The 23461-nt window shown below is 35.8% G+C and overlaps 1 protein-coding gene across 2 annotated transcripts; it reads right to left on the bottom strand.

The window, feature by feature from the left end:
* Positions 1 to 1450: 1450 nt before the first annotated feature.
* On the bottom strand, positions 1451 to 23098 carry ddx59 (DEAD (Asp-Glu-Ala-Asp) box polypeptide 59). Of its 2 annotated transcripts, none has more exons than XM_051932892.1 (8): positions 23023 to 23098; positions 13303 to 14129; positions 9634 to 9816; positions 8016 to 8105; positions 7674 to 7925; positions 6970 to 7122; positions 3659 to 3787; positions 1451 to 2999 (listed from the first exon to the last, which is right to left on the bottom strand). In XM_051932892.1, the coding sequence occupies exons 2-8, from the start codon at positions 14119 to 14121 to the stop codon at positions 2736 to 2738; spliced, it is 1890 nt and encodes a 629-aa protein (XP_051788852.1). In that variant the 5' UTR covers positions 14122 to 14129; positions 23023 to 23098; the 3' UTR covers positions 1451 to 2735. The 2 variants fall into 2 exon arrangements, with proteins under 2 accessions (XP_051788852.1, XP_051788851.1); XM_051932891.1 differs by lacking the exon at positions 23023 to 23098 and adding an exon at positions 17786 to 17855.
* Between the last annotated feature and the right edge of the window lie 363 nt (positions 23099 to 23461).

Genomic DNA, 23461 nt, shown 5'->3' on the forward strand with positions numbered 1-23461 from the left:
TGTTGAAGGCGGCAGCTCACACCCCCTCCGTCAGGAGCAGAGAAAGAGAGAGAGACAGAGAAAAACAAACAATCAAAAATCAATACGTGCCCTTCGAGCTTTTAAGTATGCGAAGCACCATGCAGCATGTCGCTTCACGCAGCAGCTGCACAGAAGGTAGCAACGTGAAGATAATCTTTCAGCATTTTTAGACTAGCGTCCCTATCGTCTAGGTGTGCGAACAGCCCCCCTGCTCAATCCCCCTACATCAGGATCAGAGAATGTCAGAGCAAGAGAGAGAGAGAGAGAAAAGTACGTTGGGTAGCTTCTCAGCCATCTGCCAATAGCGTCCCTTGTATGAAATCAACTGGGCAAACCAACTGAGGAAGCATGTACCAGAAATTAAGAGACCCATTGTCCGCAGAAATCCGCGAACCAGCAAAAAATCCGCGATATATATTTAAATATGCTTACATATAAAATCCGCGATAGAGTGAAGCCGCGAAAGGTGAAGCACGATATAGCGAGGGATTACTGTATTTCCTTTTGTGTTTTTCATCATTTGCATGTTCAAGCTTTTATTTTTTGTTTTCTGTAGGCAGAGGCAGATAAAGCTCGAACACATAGCATTTTACTTTAACTTACTACAAACAGCAATGACATATAATGAACTGAATGTTTTTACTTTTGTGGTTGTTTCCTCAAGTGCTTGAAGTGTAAAAAAAAAAATAGCTTCTGGCACCATGTATTGGAGACTTCTTAAACCAAAGAACTTTTTATTGTGGGGAAACTCCTCCAGTAAGCATTTCCCACCACCAACACAAGTACAGTTATATAGCACACAGCAATATGGTACTCTGCAACTCTTTGCCTTTCTTTCTGTTGTCTCTTTGTCACTCTCTCTGCCTCCACTGAAGCGTTGTCCTCCTTCTTCTTGACTCTGGCTCCTCAAGTAGTGGCAGGCATCTTCTTTTATGTGAAACCCGGGGATACTTCCAGTGTCACATAACCATGGTCTAAGAGCACTTCTGGGTTAGGCTGGAGCCCAAAAAGGTAGGGCTCATTAGTCCCCACAGCACCCCCTGGTGGCACCCACAGAATCCAACAAGGCTGAGTCAGAGAACTGTAGCTCCCATGATGCCCTGTGGAAAACCATGGCATTGCCGCAACCCAGGGGGCTGCCATCTGGTGGTCCAGGGGAGTTAATGTCCTGTATATGCTATCTCCCCCTGAAATTTCTGGCAGAGGGCGTCTGAGCCGTGCCAGGCTCCCCAGTCATCCCTCATATAATATATATATATATATATATATATATATATATAATATATATATATTAAACTAGGGTCTTTAGAAATCACATCATTGGTTAAAGATTGGTTGTGTACAGTAAAGGCAACTTCCCACAAGTTCCAGTTATCCAGATATCTTTATTGTTTAGTAAGAAAAAAACAATAATAAAAGCCTCAACTTTAAAGTTAAAGGTTCAGAAAAAAATCCTATCTGAGATTACTGGGGGGAAAAAAGCGAGAGCAAAAGATTAACAAATAAAAAAAAAAATACTATCCAGGACAAAAATTGGGGACATAAGGTACAACTGTAAGCATGAGTAGAACTGGGTGTCCTCTGTACTCAGGTATGTGGAAGGAAATTTTTCTGTAAAATTGACAGAGCAGAAATAAACTGTGTACACATCTACAAATGAATAAGTACTTGACAAAACTTGGTTTTCATTATATACAGGCAAAATGAAAGGCACAACAATTTAAACCTAGCATTACTATCCTGTATGGTACAAGAAAAAAAAAAAGTATTAGAAGCTAGTCCTGCTAGCATAATAATATCAAATCCTGACTAAATGTTGTCAAAAATGGAAATGGGAGTCAAATGGAAAAACTCTGAGAACTATGGACATATGGATGAAGCCAAAATTAATCTTTTGCAGCCTATATAGCAAGGGTTATTTAAACACAGACCTCTGCAGACCCTATAGTAAGTGCAGTTTGGAAAAAGCATAAAAACCTTGCATCATCTGGAGTATACCATTCATATGGTGTTGTTAGTATCACACTGCATGGATGTTATTTCTGTGGCAGACTAGAAGCCATCCAAAGTTGAAAAGCAAAATGGACATAGTATATATTTAAAAAAAGTAAAAAACAGTTATTTCCTGCTAAAGTCTACAGGAGGCTTGGAGCATGGGACTGATTTGTCTCACAGAAGGACAATGACCCAAAGTCACATTTGAGTTATTTAAAGGCAAAAACATTCAATATTCCAGAGTGTCCTTGTCAAATGCAAGTCACTAATCCAATCAATTATAATTGACTGGAGTTGAATGCTGCTGTTCTTCAATAAACTTATTCAGCTTGAAGAAACTTGAGATTTTACAGTGAAAATTTTGCAAAAACTGCAGCACCTTAGTATAGATGTGAAAAGCTATTACAGACTTCTCTTTAAAGATTCATGGTTGTAATTTCTGCCAAAGGCATTCCATGGACAATCTTTTTTGGCACCTACATGGAATACATAATGCTTATCTTCTCCTATTAGAAAATGTTAAAAAGAGTGAATCCTCTTGTGAAATAACTGCAATGAACTTGCAAAATAAAGCACATAAATATACGGAGCATAAAGTAGCATATATTTCCACTGTTAAAATAACATTTGAAAAAAGAAGATATACTGTATACACACACACAATTTTATTTAATAAATAACTAATCTATGTGGTACATTCTTAATAAAGTGCTAGGTGATCATCTTTTACTAACACTTCTATCATGCTTTCTGATAATATCAATTAGATATTCCTTTGTTACAACACTTCTATTGGCTTGCCTTTCTTTCAGCCTCTCTTTTCTCTGTTGATCATGTAGATAGGGTGAATTTGTTAGTTGTGGAGGGAGAAGAGAGCCTGTTGGTTTCACTCTTGTTACTACATCCAAGAAAAGCCTCTTATTGTTGTTGTTAATAAAAGTAATAGCAGTTCCTCTCTGGCCCAGTCTTCCAGCTCTCCCAATCTGTATGTTGCAAAACAGAAATAAACAGATTCCATTGACATGGACTAATGTGTGGTCTTGGAATCATAGAAAGCACTATGCACTAAACACAATGAGAGGTCTACTGGAAGGGCAAATGTTTAAACCAAAAGAAGGAAGCAGTTAATATGGTAAGGACTAAAATTAGAACTCCAGGAAAGCAAGAGTGCTTATTTGGACTGGATTGTAGGAAGTGCAGCTAAAGAATCCTCAAAGTCAAGTTCTTCATTAAATGTTACTAAGTAAAGAAATGTAATGTGTATCGTGATAAGTCAAAAGTCTTTTTCAAATGACTAACAAAACTTAGTCTTTTTTTTCACCAATCAAAATAGAGATTAACTGCAACTTTTAAGGGCTAGACTAATTCATTTTCCTAAGTTTCAAAGACTATACAAAGAACATTTTACATGTACTTTTTATGAGCCACAGATCAAGGGCAGAAATACATGACTGAAAGCTCAATTTACCATTGATTCGATTGAAACTAGAAATTAGTTTCTAATTAATTACAAGTGTATTATTTAAAAGGACACTGTAGAGTCAATGCCAGAGCAATACGAAAAAAAAGAAAATAATATGCTGGTAATTGCAAGCAGCTCTCTGCATTATTAGTCTTTACAAGGCTAAAAATGTTTACATACCTGATGAACATACTCATCCATGCTTGAAGGCATATCAAAATTTACAACAAGTTTGACATTGACCAGATCCAGACCTCTTCCAAGCACTCCGGTACTAATGACTACATCATACTCCCCATGTAGCAAGCCCTATAAAATGCATTTAAAGAGGAAAAAGAAAATATAAAATGTAAAACTGGAAGATGCAAGCAACTTTCAACGGAGACATTCAGATAAATTATGAATGGATAACTGATAGGGTGGCACGGTGGCGCAGTGGACAGTGCTGCTGCCTCGCAGTTAGGAGACCCAGGTTCGCTTCCCAGGTCCTCCCTGCATGGAGCGTGCATGTTCTCCCCATGTCTGCGTGGGTTTCCTCCCACAGTCTAAAGACATGCAGGTTAGGTGCATTGGCAATTCTAGTGTGTGCTTGGTGTGTGCATGCGTGCGTGCCCTGCGGTGGGCTGGCGCCCTGCCCAGGGTTGGTTTCCTGCCTTGCACCCTGTGTTGGCTGGGATTGGCTCCAGCAGACCCCCCATGACCCTGTAGTTAAGATATAGTGGGTTGGATGATGGATGGATGAATAACTGATTTAAATTGCTCACAACACTAAAAGATTTTTAATCTTCTTTTGCACAAAAAAAAAAAAAATGTGTAAACCCCCAAAACATAATTAGTTTTGGCTTTGCAAAAGTGTGCCCAGGGGTATGATTTGAGCCATACGTTTCTGGACTAGTGTAAAGGCAGCATTAAAATGCTGTATTTAACAAAAGAGTGAAGCAATAAACAAAAATACACAGATCAGTCTTTTTGCAAAGTGAATTACCAAGCATTTTGAAAGAATGCAAATCTTTGCCTTAACAAAAGGACATAATGTCCCAATGAAAACTATCTATGGAAAATCCCAAAGCTGTGAATTAAACTTTTCTTTTTTAGAAATTCCAAAAATATAAAATTTGGCACAACATCAGTAACATATATAACATTGCAGTTTGTTTTCTTTTGAACATAAATCAATCAATAAATAAATAAATAGAGAGGTAGGTACAAGTTAGTACAACTGAACAAAATATACAAAAAAAAATGCAAAATAGCACATTCATGTCGTTTTTAGAAGGTAAAAAGAAAAAAGTAAACCATTGTTGAGAGACTCAGCTGGAGCCTATGCTAGCAATCATTAGATACAATACAGGAACAACACCTAGAAAGGGCGCAAGTCCATCACACGGCAAATGCACACACAAACTTGGGCCATTTCACTATTATACTTTTTGAGCACATATCTGTCTTTGGTCATGGCAGAACATGACCACTGCAAAAACATAATTGCAGAAGGAAAAGTAGGGCAATAAGTAGAATGCAGCTTGGTGCTGGGGGATTTTTGGGTTGTCCTAACTCCACCAATGACAGCAGCTGTGAACAAACAAGCAAACAAGAAATGCAATACAATAAAACTTATTTTTGTATAGTGCTCTTCACTGAGTGCAGGCACATGGCACTGTGGGCAAATTCTTAGGTAACATGCCAGTATAGATTATACTAATTACTAAATACAGAACTAGTACATATAAAGACATAAATTTGTTTAAAAAAAAAAAAAGCAGCAACTGATTTTACATAAATGAAAATCAACAATATCTGTCTATTTAAATGTATTCTTACCTCAAGAAAAAAGTTCCAAGAATCTGTGATAAAATAATTGTTTCTAGTTTCCTTTCGTTATCACAAGAATAAATGGAGAAGGCATGTTTCCTTAAATCAGAACTTTTACTGCCTTGAAAGCTTGCATGTTGTAATCTTTTTAGTTAGCCAATAAAAGGTGTCATTTTGCTTGACTTCTCATTACAGTAATCCCTCCTCCATCGCGGGGGTTGCGTTCCAGAGCCACCCGCGAAATAAGAAAATCCGCAAAGTAGAAACCATATGTTTATATGGTTATTTTTATATTGTCATGCTTGGGTCACAGATTTGCACAGAAACACAGGAGGTTGTAGAGAGACAGGAACGTTATTCAAACCCTGCAAACAAACATTTGTCTCTTTTTCAAAAGTTTAAACTGTGCTCCATGACAAGACAGAGATGACAGTTCTGTCTCACAATTAAAAGAATGCAAACATATCTTCCTTTCCAAAGGTGTGCGCTTCAGGAGATAGAGAGAGAACAAAGCAAGCAGTCAAAAAAAAAATCAATAGGACTGTTTCGCTTTTAAGTATGCGAAGCACCGCCGGTACAAAGCTGTTGAAGGCGGTAGCTCACACCCCCTCCGTCAGGAGCAGGAAGAGAGAGAGAGCCAGAGAAAAACAAAGTCAAAAATCAATACGTGCCCTTTGAGCTTTTAAGTATGCGAAGCACCGTGCAGCATGTCCTTCAGGAAGCAGCTGCACACAGAAGGTAGCAACGTCCCTATCGTCTAGGTGTGCGAACAGCCCCCCTGCTCACACCCCACTACGGCAGCGCAAGAGAGAGAGAGAGAGAGAAAGTAAGTTGGGTAGCTTCTCAGCCATCTGCCAATAGCGTCCCTTGTATGAAATCAACTGGGCAAACCAACTGAGGAAGCATATACCAGAAATTAAAAGACCCATTGTCCGCAGAAACCCGCGATATATATTTAAATATGCTTACATATAAAATCCGCGGTGGAGTGAAGCCGCGAAAGGCGAAGCGCGATATAGCGAGGGATCACTGTACATTTATAATGGCTAACATGGTACAACACCCTAGTACTACTTGAAAAATACCAAACTTATCCATTAAAGATGGCCAGTGATCTTTTGTGGGGGGTTTTTTGTATTAAATATTTTTATGTAGTTATTCGTCACCTTGCTTTACAATGTAATTAACAGATGCAGAGTTTTACACTTCATTATTCTATTAAATGTTTAATAACTTTCTATAAACTGGTTGGGTGCATAGAATTGTATAATGCCCACCAGAGGTTATCCAAACTTCCCATGCCTCATAACAAATGATACAACCAATGCTCGTGGAAATATTTGTGTTATAAAATAACATAAAATCTATAGTTGTTTTCACCTCTAATACAAAGAAAAATGCAAATAAAAAAAAGTTGTTTCCCCATGATCAGTTACCAATTTATAATGTGTCTCTGACATATGATAAAATATGCTGGTAATACGCATCTCAAAAGATATGTTGTTTCGAAAACAAATTAAAGAAACATTACCTCTAAGGTAATTCTGAGAAGACTAAATGACATCAGACTTATGATTATTTAGACATAATTTAATGCTGAAACATGGCAAGTTATTTTTAAAAACTCATAGTAAAAGAAGGAGTAGGGGCAAGGTAATAAAACATCAAAAACTGTTCACCTGTAAAATGCTGTTCCTTTCATTCTGTGTTTTATCAGAGTGAATTGATACAGTTTTCAGATCCATCACTTTTTGGACTGCATCACATAATAAATCTGCTCCAAGTTTGCAGTCCACAAACACAACAACAGGAGGATGATAAAGTTTTCTATCCTGAAAATCATAATATGCCAAAGCAGTTTAATTTACTTACAATGCCTAAAATATGCATAGGTCATCATTTGGAAGCAATTGTTTGTATTAAACAAACACAATGAGTTACATTTCTATACTAAATTCATATTCCTCAGTTTTTTTGTCATTTGTATGCAACTTTTGATGTTTACCTGTTAATTTGATAAATCTGATCATAGAGCCAAAGTCCTTTCCATCTTTAACGGCATATACTGTATGTGGTATAATGTTTTGACTATGCATAAAAGATATTTGCAAGTCCAAAACTTTTAAACTTTTGTAGTATTTAAGTAGAATGCAGTACAATGTTATGAAAAGCACGGTTTAAAAATTATTAACAATAATATATAACCAATTTTTAAAATCTCAGAGTCAGACTCGGCTACGGTTACTATAAGTTATTATATAGTATGCATAAAATATTATATGGAAAGCCCTGTAAATAAAAACATTGAACATTTTAATTATTAATTAACTCAGTCTATATAATTATGCATGTTGTAGAAAAAGAAAATATGTGTTTGACTTACATTCAAAATTTCAAATAGTTTCTTCTTCTTAGAGGGTTCCTCTACCCATAAAATGATCTGACGAACATTGGAACAGGGCTGATTTTTTTCACCAAGAATGATACGAACAGGGTTCTGTAGAATCTCTTGTGCTAGTTGTTCAATACTTGCAGGGATTGTAGCCGATGTTAAGAGGGTTTGATACTGTTCTGGTATTTGATTTAAAATGTCTAAGACCTGCTGCTGAAAGCCCATTTTTAACATGGTATCAGCCTGAAATAAGAGAAAATTAAATATACTTTCTAGCATCACAAGATCAATTAATGAATAACCCAAAGTATACAGTTCTTTTAAGGTACCTACCTCATCAATTACTACCACCTTTATGCCACTCATTTGTATAACCTGCTGTTTAAGGATGTCCAAGAGTCGTCCTGGTGTGGCAATAATTATCTAAACAAACATTTTAAAAGATTAACGTAAATAAGACTCATAGAATGGTTACAAGCAGGACAATCAACATCACTATAGCATGTGATAAATTAATATTTATTGGTTTTATAAATTTGTTTTAAAAACAAAAAAATAAAATAACTGATGCGATTGGGGTCTTGTAGTCTAGTAGAGTGTATTGCTGTACAGAAATAAATATTTCCTACAATAGTAGTATTTATACAAAATTAGGGAATAAAAAATCTTGTATGTAATATATGGATATTTCAAAGTAAAATGAAAGCACAAAATAGAAAATATGAACAAGGAAAGACATGACCTTCAGTAAGTAATAGCTCTGAAGGAAATCAAAGAAAAAGCAGCAAACTGGAACCTGTTTTTGTCCTACATTAATGGTCCCCAAACTCAGCCCAGGGGACTGAATTATGGCTACAGGTTTTTGCTCCCCCCATATGCTGTTTTTATTAAGTAAGCTGTTATTTCCAAGTTACTGTTGTCACTCATGTGCTCATGGGGGACAGCTTAAGGGCTCAGGTGATGGTAATAACCTGCCAAACCAGGGGTTGACACTGTGGTTTAATGCATTCTCTCTTCCTCCCCCTGCTGAACGGAGGCCTAACCACCACTCCCATGCTGATGTCACTTCCGTTGTCTGCTCTCCTGGATCCTCTCCATCCTGCCAAACACCTACATATTCAAGAGAGCTACCAGCCTACTTCAGGTCACCCTAGAACTATTGTCTTCAAAGATGTTTCTACACCTGTTCAATGTGCTTGCATCTAATATACGGGGTAAACCCAGGGTGGTGCTCCCCAACTCTTTACCTTTATTTATCTTCTCTTTTATACCGTGTTTTTAGGCCAATGTAGATATTATAGAACAAAGTTTGGTAATTTGTTATCAAAATGTACTGGGCAGTTATGTGGGGATATTGTATTTTGTTTTCTTTCTGTTTAAAAATATTTTCATCCAAATTTTCATTTTGCTTTTCCAGGTGTTCTGGTTATTTAATCCATTATTTACTCATCAGTGGGTCTGACACTGAATAAGTTGCAGACCTTCGTCATTCAGTGTTGTTTTTCCAGGTGTCTGCTCTGCTTGTTTTTACTTGTCATTATTAGGATAAAATGAAGAGAGCAAAACTACACAGAAAAAGACAAATTAATAGGAAAACACAAAAAGAGAGCTATACATATAAAGCTGTATCAAAAATAGAAAATGTTTCTAAAATGTCTAACTAATGTAAAAATCTTTACTGCTGTACTTTTCTGAATACAGAACAGAAGAAAAAAAGACCTGTTAATGAAATTAGATAAATTATTATCAATTACTATCACAGATTATAAATCTAGTTAGAATAAAAACATGCAGCAACAGTGGAACCCAGGAACGATTTTAGGCACCACTGACCTACATAATATGTATAATTTCATTTTGCTAGATACAAGACTGAATTAATGTTTGCTTTGCTGTAGTTTCAGATGTTTCCAAGTTTTCTTCTCATGTAAAATATATATACAAGATTTACCTTGATATTTTGTTTTAGCCGATGAAGCTGTTGTGGTAGTGGCATGCCCCCAACCAGTAGGGCAGTTCTCATGTTGCACAGTCCCCTTGCCAGCTCTTTTGCTTGTCCTTCTATCTGAATAGCCAGTTCTCTAGTTGGAGTAAGAATCAGAGCAGCTGTTGCATGGTTCATTTTTCCTTGTGTCTATAATTTAAAAATTATCACAACCATTTATTACATATTGTTTAATTATATTATGAAATGCACCATAATTGCATAGGTTAGATAGATAGATAGATAGATAGATAGATAGATAGATAGATAGATAGATAGATAGATAGATAGATAGATAGATAGATAGATAGATAGATAGATAGGTTGACATACTCAATTAATTTTCAACCATTATTTTACATTTTTTTTAGTCTGGAATTATTTCTCAATTAGATTTTTCAGTTTGTCCCAGAATGTATGCCATAATGGAAACATTTTGGCTATCATTGGCGAGCGGGCCAAAGCCTGGTCTTACAGCACTGGGGGCAAAACAGGGAATAGTCCATTACAAGGCTCAGTAATGCACCCATCCAAACATACTCAAGCTGACACAGGGGCCAGTTTAAAATCACAAATTACATTATCTTGCACATCTTTGCAAATATGGGAAGAAAACCCATAGAGTCATGGTAAAAACATACAAACTCAAGAAAGCCAATGTGCGGCACAAAATTCATTCCCAGAACTACCCATTCCACCTGTGTGCCAATAAGCACTTGACTATGAGAAAATGTGGGTGTTCATAATTAGGAATGTCACAAATGCGTACTACAGTTTAAATACTATTAATTCTAATGAAAATTTGTATTGTCCCCAGCCAGCATTACGTTACTCCTAATGTGCAATGTAAATCTGTAGAAGTTTTCAATTCTTAATCTTGTAATGGAACCTTACTTCCAGTAACAGTTTATTTTTATTCATTTTTATTGTCAGCATTATACAGTACAAACGGCACAATGAGTTTTTGTATATCCCAAATGGAATATAAACACAATAAATCTTGTATTGTAATAATATGCAAGTAGTTTCTTATTATTTAGCTATTTAACAGATGACTTGATACATAACTACTTACAAAAATGAATGCACATAAAAATCTAAGTAATTAGTTGCAAAGTACAAAATTATTAATGACAGAAAAAAATCTTAAAGAAAAAAAGGTTACTACTGAAGTTATCGAAGGGCAACATATAATTAGTCAAAACACCACATCCAGTCACTGGTTAATAAGGTTAATACAACTAAAGATCCAGGAGGAAAGCAGAGGCAGAAAGGCTAAGCTGACTCAAAATGCTTAGTGAAGAGGTTTGCTACATTTGTCTGAGAGCTCACACACATTTTCAAGCAACAGCGCACAAACTATGAACACTGTGCTTTGTGTGTAATGGGTCAGTTCTGTCCCACCCAGCCTAAAGTTTTGCATGTAAGACATTTATATCTCAAGTCAAGCCAAATGGCTTTTTTGTCATACTATCATTTCTGTATTGCTGCATACAGTGCATTAAAATAACATTCCTCAGGACCACAGTGTAATATGTATAAACACAGAACAAGTGCAAGACAATTAAAGAACTTTACTACGAAGAGAGAGATAGATAAATAATACATACATACATACATACATACATACATACATACATACATACATACATACATACATACATACATAAGTTTGGTCTGATCTTCAAAGAAATTCTGTAACCAAAAAACTGACCAAACTCTTGCTTCATCACCAAACCCTGTTACAACATTTGCAAAACTGCTCTACTAAATCCTTGACGATCTCATGATCCATTCATTATCCACTCATGAACAAGGTATCTGAACTGTTCCATTTGGGGCAGCTGCTCAATCCAAACCCAAGAAGAACAAGCCAATCTTTTCTGGGAGAGGACCATGACCTCAGATTTGGAGGTGCCAATTCTAATTTCAAGTTAGATGGAGTCTCTGTTCCAGTATCCAGGCACAGACTTTCCCCAAGAGGATGAGGAGTGTGGTCCCTTTGGAATTGGAATGAACCTTCTTGTACACTTTTCAAAAATGGGTGTAACATATGTCTGCTAGTCTCAAGATACAGACCCGACCATCAACACAAACATGAAGATGTGTCATTTAAAAGCACACCACAATGTCCCTCACTTTTTGGTTAGATCTCATGCACTACTGAAACCTTGCCATTACAGACCTTTATAAGATACTCCACATGCAATGCTTCTGACATTGCCTCTTCTGAAGAGAGAAAATCTTTAGTTGCTTAAAAGAACTACATCAAGATTTGTTAGGTTGCTTAGTTGGTTGTTAGGTTTATAATGCAAAGTTGTTTCTGATCCCTACTCATGTTTAGAATTACAGGCTCAAAGGTTTTGTTAGTCTCTATAGGAAAAAGTTAAACAAATCAGATGATCTTTAGATTTTGCATATGTTCACGCAGATGTGCAAGTAGATACTTGAAAATGCAAGGTCTTACCCAACACAATTCCACATGTTCTTTGACAGTATTCTTTACTGCTCTTTCAATCTTTTAATGTTTATATACTGTAGCATCATTACCAATATGCAACACACAAGGCATTTTATAACCACGTTAACATATACTGTAGTACCAAACATACCAAAAGATGATTAAAAACATAGTAAATTAAAAAAGCGGAGCACTGTCAAACACTAGGAGGAGTTGAAGGCATAGTCCTTATAAAGCTTGAATACCAAGATGATACATGTAAACTTGGCACTCTAGATAAATATTCATGTCATATATTTGAAAAGTATTATAATGAACCATTTCCACAAACAGTACTATTTTAATGGGACAGATATTATTATGCCCACTGTGTGACATTTGTTTTGAATGAATGTAGCTTTACACCACTTGCTTGCTTTAAGTAATGAATGCTAGGACCAGCCATGGGCACACTTTTAGTTAGGCTGAAATTTAAAGTCTTACAAATTCAAAAGCTGTAATAAAGATACATAACATGTCCTTGTGTACTGAAATTTTTAAGCCATAAAGCTGTTCTCTGTTCCACTCTTTGTACTGGATGTTTCAAGTTTATGTGCCACATGTTATTTTTGAATGCTACATGTAAGTACCATCTATAAACGCAAAATGTTGAAGATGCAATGAGAAATATTTTTTAGTAGTGCATAGTCTGCAATGTTTGCATGTGTAATTTGCTACACATGCCAATTCAAGCGGCTACAAACCACTAGCAATGGATCTATGCTGCAAATATATGCTGTAGGATGAATACCTAAGTTCCATATATGTAGGAAATAATAATGGTAAAGCTACTGTATAATATGATTAGCAGAAGTAACTCAATTATTTCCTCTAAGGTTTCACATTACTACTGTATATAATACTACAAAATAAAGCTCTGTTTATTAAAAATAGATATCTGTACATTACAGTTTTTATTTTCAAATTAAAATTAAGTATTTCAAAAGAAGAATGCATCTTTGAAGCTTCAAAAGATTAAAATCCTGGAGAATGGTGCAGCGTACTTCTGCAAGCTGCACGCTACATGAAATGCTTTAGCTGAAATGGTTTCAAAAATATGCCTCAAAAATAGTTAAGAGCTATGGAATTAATCATCCTCCACACCTCTTCCTGTACGTGGGCAAATGTAAACTTACCTCTTCGAGTGCCCTCACAAGGACAGGGAGCAGGAAGCCTGCCGTTTTTCCTGAGCCTGTGTCAGCACTGGCTATTACATCTCTTCCTGCCAGACCGACAGGAATCATCTGCATCTGAACAGGGGTTGGAACTTCATAGCCTGCTCTTTTCAGGTTTTCATTCAAAATTTCAGGAAAACCACAGTGAATAAATTCTACTATAGGCCTGTTGACTCCTTCACCCTGCACTACAATTCCTAGATCATGTCTGAGTTGCTGGATCTGTTCCTCACTAAGACTTGAAATAAAAGAATCTTCCTGGTAAACAAGCATATTATCACTGTCCAGAGAAGTTCCTAGAGAACTCTTTCCTTGATTTCCACTATCACTAGGCTTCCTGGCAATGTTAAGAAGCAGGCCAGCTCTAGTAAGATTTTCAGCTTTACATTCTAAACTACATACATCGCTATCTGTTGTATCACAAATGTACTCTCCATATCGGCCACATAAAACACAAACAGGCTCCCCAGGTTCTGGCCAGCGTTGATTTTTCTTAAAAGACTTTACTGGATCTTCTCCAACAGGGCATCCTTCTTGTTTATTATGTAAATTTTCTGTAAGAAAAGCATTCTTTGCTAGTGTTTCCTCAAGCTCTATTTTTTCTTCCTGTAAACCACACTCTGTCTCTGTAGGAATAAATGAGTCCTTGAAAGATGGGTGCTGTGGCTGCTGGATGGTTTTATTGTTCTCGACATCATCTTGAGAAACTTTACACTTCTTTGAAGCTTGATTAGTGTTGTCAAATGAATGCTTTATCTTCAAAGTTCTTGGAACAAACATTTTCGTACCTGAAATGTGAAAAATAAGACATGTTAATGTATGAAAAATGAATAAGGTGTAGTTTCACTTTCACAATAGACACCCTGATAACACAATATATTTTTACTTTTTTCACTTACCTTCCAAAAAGTAATTCATCATCTATGAAATTTGCACTAAATGATGCTAATGTAAATATGTTAAAAACTTCGGGAGTGGTTTCCCCTAGACTTTCTCGTATACTCAGATAAGGCGGTTGGATATTTGAGGAGTAAACAACAAATAAATAAAATAAAATAAATTCTTTACATTTATATAGCGCTTTTCTCACTACTCAAAGCGCTCAGCAATTGCAGGTGAAGGGCATTGCTGAAGTGCCCGACAGAGCTGAGTCCCTATTGACATTTACGGGATTCGAACCAGCAACCTTCCGACTGCCAGAGCAGATCCCAAACCTCAGAGCCACCACTCCAGACAAGATAATGATTTTTATATTATGTACATTAAAGAACCATCAACATCAAATCAATAATATATTGAACAATTATTATAAAACCCGAATAAATCAGACTCTGCAGCTGCATGAATAATAGGTAAAGTACCACTTTCAGTTAACAGAAATAGCCCAAAAGTTGATAGAAATCTACATTTTGTGCCTAATACTTGTATGCAAAATTTGGTTTCCCTAAGTGAAAGCGTACTCGAGTTATTGTGTTTAAATACACGCAGACACACAGACATAATTCCAAAAATGGTATTTTTGGACTCAGGGAAGTCTAAAACATCGAGATTCATCAAAATCTGCAACACTGATTTGAGAACTCATGTTTAAGCTTTACCTAAAAACTTGTCAGTGTTTAGGAAAAAACACAAGTGCAAGAGAAACAGTGTTTATAGGATTTTAATTTAATTTTTTCTTTGACGAAAAATATAGAAACTTCCTGCAATGTTTTCAGCAATATCTTATTTTTCAGATCTTCCTAAAATATCAACAGAATTAGTGGCGAGAATGTGTAAGAAATATTTTACAATACTAAGCAGGGTATTCCTTTGAGCCTGAGGACTTCTAATGTGGACAGAATTTACGGCACCAGAAACTTTAGAAAATGTTAGTGGTTGACCCATAAGTTTTATAATGTCATCACTCTCAAAAAAGTTAAAGCCTGATTACTCATGTTTTCTGATGAGTATACACCTCATTTGAAAATGCCTTATTTAGTAATTTTGTTCAATAGTTCCTTTTCTTTAAGCTGTAGAAGTAAGTAGCGAAGCGGAACGCTTCCCTTGAATGTACAGTATATGGTGTGTTAAAAGTTTATAAGTCTATTGAATGTACATGGTGTGTTAAACAGTTTACAGGTCTATTTAATTTAATATACTCTTCATGTGTTAAGAGCACAGAAGTGACATTATCTCCAGACGTAGAAAAGGCTTTTGATAAAACTGAATTGAGCTATTTACTTGTCATACTGTGTAGTTTTAGACTTGATCCTAAAAGTATACAATGGATAGGACTGTACTGCTTACACCCCCGAGTCTCCATTTGTACAAATTACACAAGCCCATATTTTTTCTAAACTGCAGCTGAAACAAGAGAAGTATGTCCTCTTTTCTCCTTCTTTTATTCAATGTCATAGTGTCGACATAAGAGGTATATTGAAGGATAATTCAGAGCTAAAAGTTCCTCAGTTTGTCTAATCTAGACTATTTGCTTCCATACATGAAGATTTACTTACAATTGACATTTCAGTAATTATCAGGTTTAAAGAATTTGACTAAATGTATATTATGTTCTTTGAATAAAAAACATCAGTCTAAATTTGAAGTTTTCAAAGACTATGTCACACTAATTTATATATTTAGGAGTTGTTACCTCACTCACACCTTAATCTGTTTTGCAATGGCTAAAAGGCATGTTACATTATCTAAATGTATGAAAAATACAGTTTAGTCGCATCTGTGTTCTTCTCTTCTATGAAAGATAGCAGCTTTCTCTAGTATTTTTACCCTCCAGAGTAAAGCTACAGTAATCCCTCGCTATATCGCGCTTCGCCTTTTGCGGCTTCACTCCATTGCGGATTTTATATGTAAGCATATTTAAATATATATCGCGGATTTTTCGCTGCTTTGCGGGTTTCTGCGGACAATGGGTCTTTTAATTTCTGGTACATGCTTCCTCAGTTGGTTTGCCCAGTTGATTTCATACAAGGGACGCTATTGGCAGATGGCTGAGAAGCTACCCGGCTTACTTTTCTCTTTCTTTTGCGCTGACTTTCTCTGATCCTGACATAGGGGGATTGAGCAGGGGGGCTGTTCGCACACCTAGACGATACGGACGCTCATCTAAAAATGCTGAAAGATTATCTTCACGTTGTGATCTTTTGTGCAGCTGCTTCCTGAAATGACATGCTGCACGGAGCTTCGCATACTTAAAAGTTCGAAGGGCACGTATTGATTTTTGATTGAAAAACAAACTCTGTCTCACTTTGTCTGCTCCTGACGGAGGGGGTGTGAGCTGCCGCCTTCAACAGCTTTGTGCCACGGTGCTTCACATACTTAAAAGAAAAACAGCCCTATTGATCTATTTGCTTTTCTCTCTCTCTCTTTATGACAGTCACTGCTCCTGACAAGCACTCCTTTGAAGAGGAAGATATGTTTGCATTCTTTTAATTGTGAGATGGAACTGTCATCTCTGTCTTGTCATGGAGCACAGTTTAAACTTTTGAAAAAGAGACAAATGTTTGTTTGCAGTGTTTGAATAACATTCTTGTCTCTCTACAACCTCCTGTGTTTCTGCGCAAATCCGTGACCCAAGCAAGACAATATAAAAAATAACCATATAAACATATGGTTTCTACTTCGCGGATTTTCTTATTTCACGGGTGGCTCTGGAACGCAACCCCCGTGATGGAGGAGGGATTACTGTACATTCTGAATTTCATCCTATCTTTTTGTTCAGAGATTATTTGTATATATGTATGCAAAATAAGTGAGGAACGAGCCAACAACACAGACAAGAGCACGAAGGAAAGAATGATAACTACAGATATATCAAAAACATGTTCTTCTCTCTGTTTATGTGACCACCAGAACACACTCAAGAAGGGAACAGTAAGTCCCTGAGAGTCTTTTTAACCAAGTGACGTCACCACAAGCAATTTGAAGCCTACCAATTCACCTGACGTGACTGAAATTTGCTACAAAGAGGGGAGTGTAAAGAAGAGTGCATTTCATTCCTGACCACCCCAGGGGAAGGAACTCCACCTTTGCATAGACAACAAGGTGTATTACCAAGAGAATTCTGATAACTAAGGCACAGAATACTGAAGAGTCTGTCTGAAATCTATTGGACACTTTGAGCTGTAGCATAAAAGAAACCAACTCTTACTTTCTTACTCTGTCATACAGTGCAGTTTATCATTAACATTTATAAACACTTATTTTAAATAAACATTTTTGTACTACAAATAATAAAACATTTTAATAAAATGTTGATAAAAATGAATGAAGTACAAATTTAAAGTGATGAAAAGCAACAGATAATCAAATATAGATTAGTCTACCATAAATTTACCAGGAATGGCTTTTGAAGCAATCATGCCACATGACTAGGAACCCCTGCATAGTTCTGGGAGACAGTTAATACATAGAGTTATAAGAGTTTTGAAGTGTTTTACAGTACAACCTTTATAGTCTAGCAAATCCCATTTGGCTTTTGTGCAAGTTTTGGATGAAAGTGAAAATGAGTTCCAGTTTGGACTTAGGAAAAAAAATTAAACCATTATTGAATAAAATCACTCAAATCCAGAATAAAACTGATGTGAATTTTCCTTAAAGAAATCAGCCACTCCTGAGGAAATATAAATTCTGAATTTGCTTTATACATCTATCAGTATATGAGATTCACAATCATGTTGCAATATAAATAAACTTTGGTGACTTTATCAATTTTACTTTGAAAGGAATTACTACATGATTGGCAGTGATCGTTTTTTCCAAGCATGCCATCAATGAAAATACCAACATTTTTCACAGCAAAATATTAAATCTGTGCAAAAACTTGAAAACTAAGAGTGTTAATGCTGTACTATGTTTGCAGGGATTTTTAAAAACTGTATGGGTGTGATAGTTCACATACTATAGTAGAACTTAAATAGCTGCTGAAAGCAAGCTTGTTTTGAGCAAAATGGTCATGTTTATATCAGGCAATCCCTTTGTTATGAAAGGAATGCATAATACTGTAACTGTAGTTTTGTGGGGATCTATTACACATTTGCCTGAGCAACAACATGTGGCACACACAGAAGATATAGGGATTGATGATCCGCATTTCTTTGATGAAACACCTTACAAAACATTTAAGAACAGGTAATATTATTTTTAAGCCAGAATTCTACTAAAATTATAAAAACTTTGTTAGGCTGAAGAATTTGGCCAAATTAAATGGTTTTCCTAGGCATTTTCCACTAAGAAACTACACCTTTACTTACAAGAATGACCACATTTACAAACACTGTCTGTACAAATTAACTAAATCAGAACAGTGTGTTTCTATTACAATTTTCAATGATCCATTAGTAGAGTTACCAAAGCTATTTTTACCTCTTTGCTGAATTATATTGACCACAGTAAGGACTCTAAACTAAAACCAAAGTGACAAAACTTTAATCACAGTAACTCAGTTTTTTAGGAGAAGTTCAAGATTTAATATCTGCATTTCCTTTTCCTATTGATACTAGGGCTCTATTTTGTTTTCTAGAGTGGGAGTGGAGGGGGAAGCTGGTTTTCTGAATATAAACTGCAGTAAAAATAGCTTGTTTTTGTTTGAGATTTTTTTATACTTCATACAATCTACATGATTTCTGATATTAAACAGATCAACTGGAAATATTAACAGAAATTTAAAGCAACTTTCTCAATATTTGAAAAAGCCATTTTAAGACAGACAGGCTTCATTTATACAAAAACTTTAAAAAGTTACTATTCGTTTTTTTCATGGAAAAGATTGAGATGTTTCAATAAGCATTTAATGAGGACAAGAAGTCATAATATTACTGATATACAATACTTTAATATATTTCAAAATATTAATTCTAATAAACAAAAGCTGCCAGTAATTGTTAATAATCAATTTCTTAAAATATAAAGTAATATTAAGTTTGATTTCTTAATTATTTGTTTGCAAAACTAAATTTTGCACAAAAGTCACCAACCTTTCACAGGAAGCACAGTTAGCCAGTGCCTTCGTTATAATATATATAGCCACTTCTCCACTATAAATGGGCATTTCTAACTAATTTTGTATTCAACTGTCTAAGCATGGTACTCAAACACTAATCAAATATTTTGCTAAGAAAAAACATTGGGTACATTAAGAAACTGCTGAAGGGCTGTAAGTGCCTCTTTGCAAGTCAGGGGCATTTGATGACATGCTGTCTTTTAAAGGGAGGCTACGCACGGAACTGACTTCATCTCACCTACCACCTGCCCCAATAATGTTGGCTGTCTGCTCTTTTGATGCTATAGTATTGTTATATAAAATATTTTATACAACTATGGCAACAGCAGTCTCATTGTCCAAAAGCATTCTTTTCCTATTTGGATTTGTTTTACTGGTTGGGCAAGGTGTGCCACAATGATAAATGTATCTGAATATTTATATTTCCACACTGTACCATCAGATAAACTTATTTTTTGTGTTAATAGCCTGCCAGTAGGAATTCGCCAGGCTAATACAGTGGAGCACTTTAAAAAACTACTGAAAACACATTATTTTAACATGGCCTTCTCATAACTTCACTGTAATTTAATCCTGATACTCTGTATATCCAATTCATTATAATAACTATTCATTCAAAATCTGTACTAACCCCTACTCTCTCTTCTGTTTCCTTTTCCGGTGTCCTGTTGGTGGTGGCTTGCGCCACTACCATCTACCCAAAGTACCATGATGTTCCAAGGATGGATTAAAAGCCAGAAGTCTGTATGACCATCAGCATCAAGTGATTCCGTGAGAACCCTAACTACAAAGAGGACTATTTCATTTATGTTAGGTAGAATGCCCAGAGGGGACTGGGCGGTCTCGTGGCCTGGAACCCCTACAGATTTTATTTTTTTTCTCCGGCCTTCTGGAGTTTTTTTTTGTTTTTTCTGTCCACCCTGGCCATCGGACCTTACTCCTTTTCTATGTTAACTAATGTTGTCTTATTTTAATTTTGTATTTTGTCTGTTATTTTTCTTTTCTTCATTATGTAAAGCACTTTGAGCTACTTTTTGTATGAAAATGTGCTATATAAATAAATGTTGTTGTTGTTGTAAATACAACAAATGAGCACTACAAGTACTTGGATTACTTACACAGTATACCATGTTATGTTCTACATAGCACATGTGTTTTTCTGCAAGTGCTCCACTTTACTTCCCATATCACAAAGATGTGCAGGTTAGGTTGACTGCTGTTACAACATTGTCCATGTATAAGTATGCCCAATGTCAGACTGGCACTCATGCCCAGGTCTGGTTTCTGGCTAGACCATTATGCTACTAGGCTTTGGCTCCCCATAAACTGGAAGAGGGTTCAGGAAACAAACAGACAGATGTTACTTTCATCTAAATATTAAAACCTGATTCTCTTTTTGATACACTGTGCAAAGCATTCTGCTAATGTTGGTTGGTGGTGCAGTTTGAGCTTCACTGCGGCCTAAAGTCACACCATCAGCTGGTAAAGATAGCCCTGATAATGAACAGAAGTTGGGTCTATTTGGCTGTCAGAGTTTCAAGTTAGACATTTTAAACTCCAAGGTAACAATGAAAATAGGAGTTTAAATTGATTTTTTTTTTAATTAAGTGTTTCCTTGGCATTTTTGAAGTAGTATCACAGACTGTACATTTTTTGTTAATATCTTTTAAAGTGTTTCACATCTTTTTTAAACAATAATTTCAGAATTTTCAAGTCAAGTTACTTTTTCACAAACATGGTACATATGCATATGCATTGTGAAACTGGGTTCCAAAGTCCATCATTTTCTCTAAATTTTTATAAATATCTTTCCTGCACTGGCATTTTACACTGTAATTTAACAGGACACAGGTAAAGCCGGAAAACAAAAGCCTTAAAACTTAGTGAATATGTCCATTTTTCAAGCCAAAACAGGTGCCGAGTACACTTACACGTCTTGCGATTACACACACGTTGTAAAATATCTTATATACAGTATGTCATTTTTTAACAAAAAAACACCAACATTATGAGAGTCAGCCATTTTGAAAAAAAAAAAGCAATGTACTCCCTCAGCACTTGCAGGCTTCCATAAAAACCTTTCACCGCAATGGAGTGGTTTCATCTCGAAAGATAAAATCACAGTAAACTTTTCTTGCCACATGGTTTTTATTTTAATATATTTTCATTTTTATGTGAGAACTCACACAAGCAAATAAAAAAATGTATCCTTGTATTGTTTCACTTTCAGAGCTCTAACTTATCGTAACAAACGAGTCAGTTTAATTCTATGCATATTGACAAATAGTTTGGGGCTGTCAGTGCGAGTTGCAAAAGGACAAAATTAGTAAAAGTTTTTTCCATACTGAAAAATTAAAAGAAAGACAAAGAGCCTTCATCAGGTCTGCCTACAAAAGAATAAGCAGCTAATAGATATACAAATGGACAAGTGCCCTCAATTAAACAAGGAGCACACTTTGCAATACTTACTCAATGAATGAATACCAGTCTAGCCACCAGGGGGGCAAACCAGCCCAACTTTGTGCCAGTCCCAAGCCCAGATAAATACAGAGGGTTATTGTCAGGATGCACACCTAGCTGTAAAACTTTAGTCAAAACCTTAATGATGGAATCAATCCAATCAGCTTATACCAGGAACTGAAAACTAGGAATGGAAACTGCACCCCATCCATCCCCCCCCAAACCATCCTAACACTCTTTCTCTTACACGGGTCATTAAACACAATTTTCCTGCTTTACAGACAGGATCCTAATCTACTCGTGTCCTCCTACCATTACCCTGCTAACCTACACCAGCCTTTGTCAGCTTTCTCCATAAAATGCATCCACCTTCCTCACGGGCCATTCATTCCCTGTTGTACTAAGAACATGTAAATATGTCTCCAATAACAAAGTCCATCAGGATGTTTTAATATTACACAGTGGACCCTTCTATCTATATAAACAAAATACTTGCAGCATTTTTTTTGCAACCTGCTTGGAAGAAAACAGGCTTGCAGAACTTTTCAGGGAACATACTCGTGATGTCGACCTCAAAATCACTTTTATTAAACATTTAAATTCCTTGAACACACCGATTTCTATAAATACACTGATTTCTTAGTGTCTTTTCACACACAAATATATACACATACGTCCATATTTTATAGATAGATAGATAGATAGATAGATAGATAGATAGATAGATAGATAGATAGATAGATAGATAGATAGATAGATAGATAGATAGATAGATAGATAGATAGATACTTTATTAATCCCAGGGGGAAATTCACATTATATATGTATATATAAACTTAAATAGCTCACTAAACAAGCCTTTAGTCTTTAAACCCAATCCCTTCTTCATTTTCACCAATTCCTACCGTTCAGATCTATCACCTCTTTCATATTCACTGTTTTGTTCTCCTTGCCTTACCTGGCGAAAGTGAACATCCGAAACATCTAATCTCTAAATTCCTTTTATCAGCACAGACATAATCGTAACCTTTCATATCACAAAACAGTTTATATTTAAAACTGATCATGTAAATGACAGGCAACTTCAAACGACAGTCTTAACCTGTTAAACTATTACGAAAAAATTACTAAACTGTTGAATAATTAAACATCATACAATGATATAATTATAGAATTAATAACAATTTCATCTTTATAACACAAGAATAATATAACATACTTACTAATAAATTCAGAGATTCACCAACAGTGCGTCCATTTACCATTTTTAGAACATTTTCATTGTCGCGTAAATATGACGTAACCCATCCTTCGTGGATTGTGGGAATTGAAGTTTTTCTGGTGTGTCTTCCGTGTCTGATTTTTATAGATAGATAGATAGATAGATAGATAGATAGATAGATAGATAGATAGATAGATAGATAGATAGATACTTTATTAATCCCAGGGGGAAATTCACATACTCCAGCAGCAAAAAAATATTAAATTAAAGAGTAATAAAAAATGCAGGTAAAAAAACAGACAATAACTTGAATAATGTTCAACGTTTACCCCCTCTGGTGGAATTGAAGAGTCGCATAGTTTGGGGGAGGAATGATCTTCTCAGTCTGTCAGTGGAGCAGGACAGTGACAGCAGTCTGTCGCTGAAACTGCTCCTCTGTC

The sequence above is a fragment of the Erpetoichthys calabaricus genome, chromosome 10 (genome assembly GCF_900747795.2).
Source record: "Erpetoichthys calabaricus chromosome 10, fErpCal1.3, whole genome shotgun sequence".
NCBI lineage: Eukaryota > Metazoa > Chordata > Cladistia > Polypteriformes > Polypteridae > Erpetoichthys > Erpetoichthys calabaricus.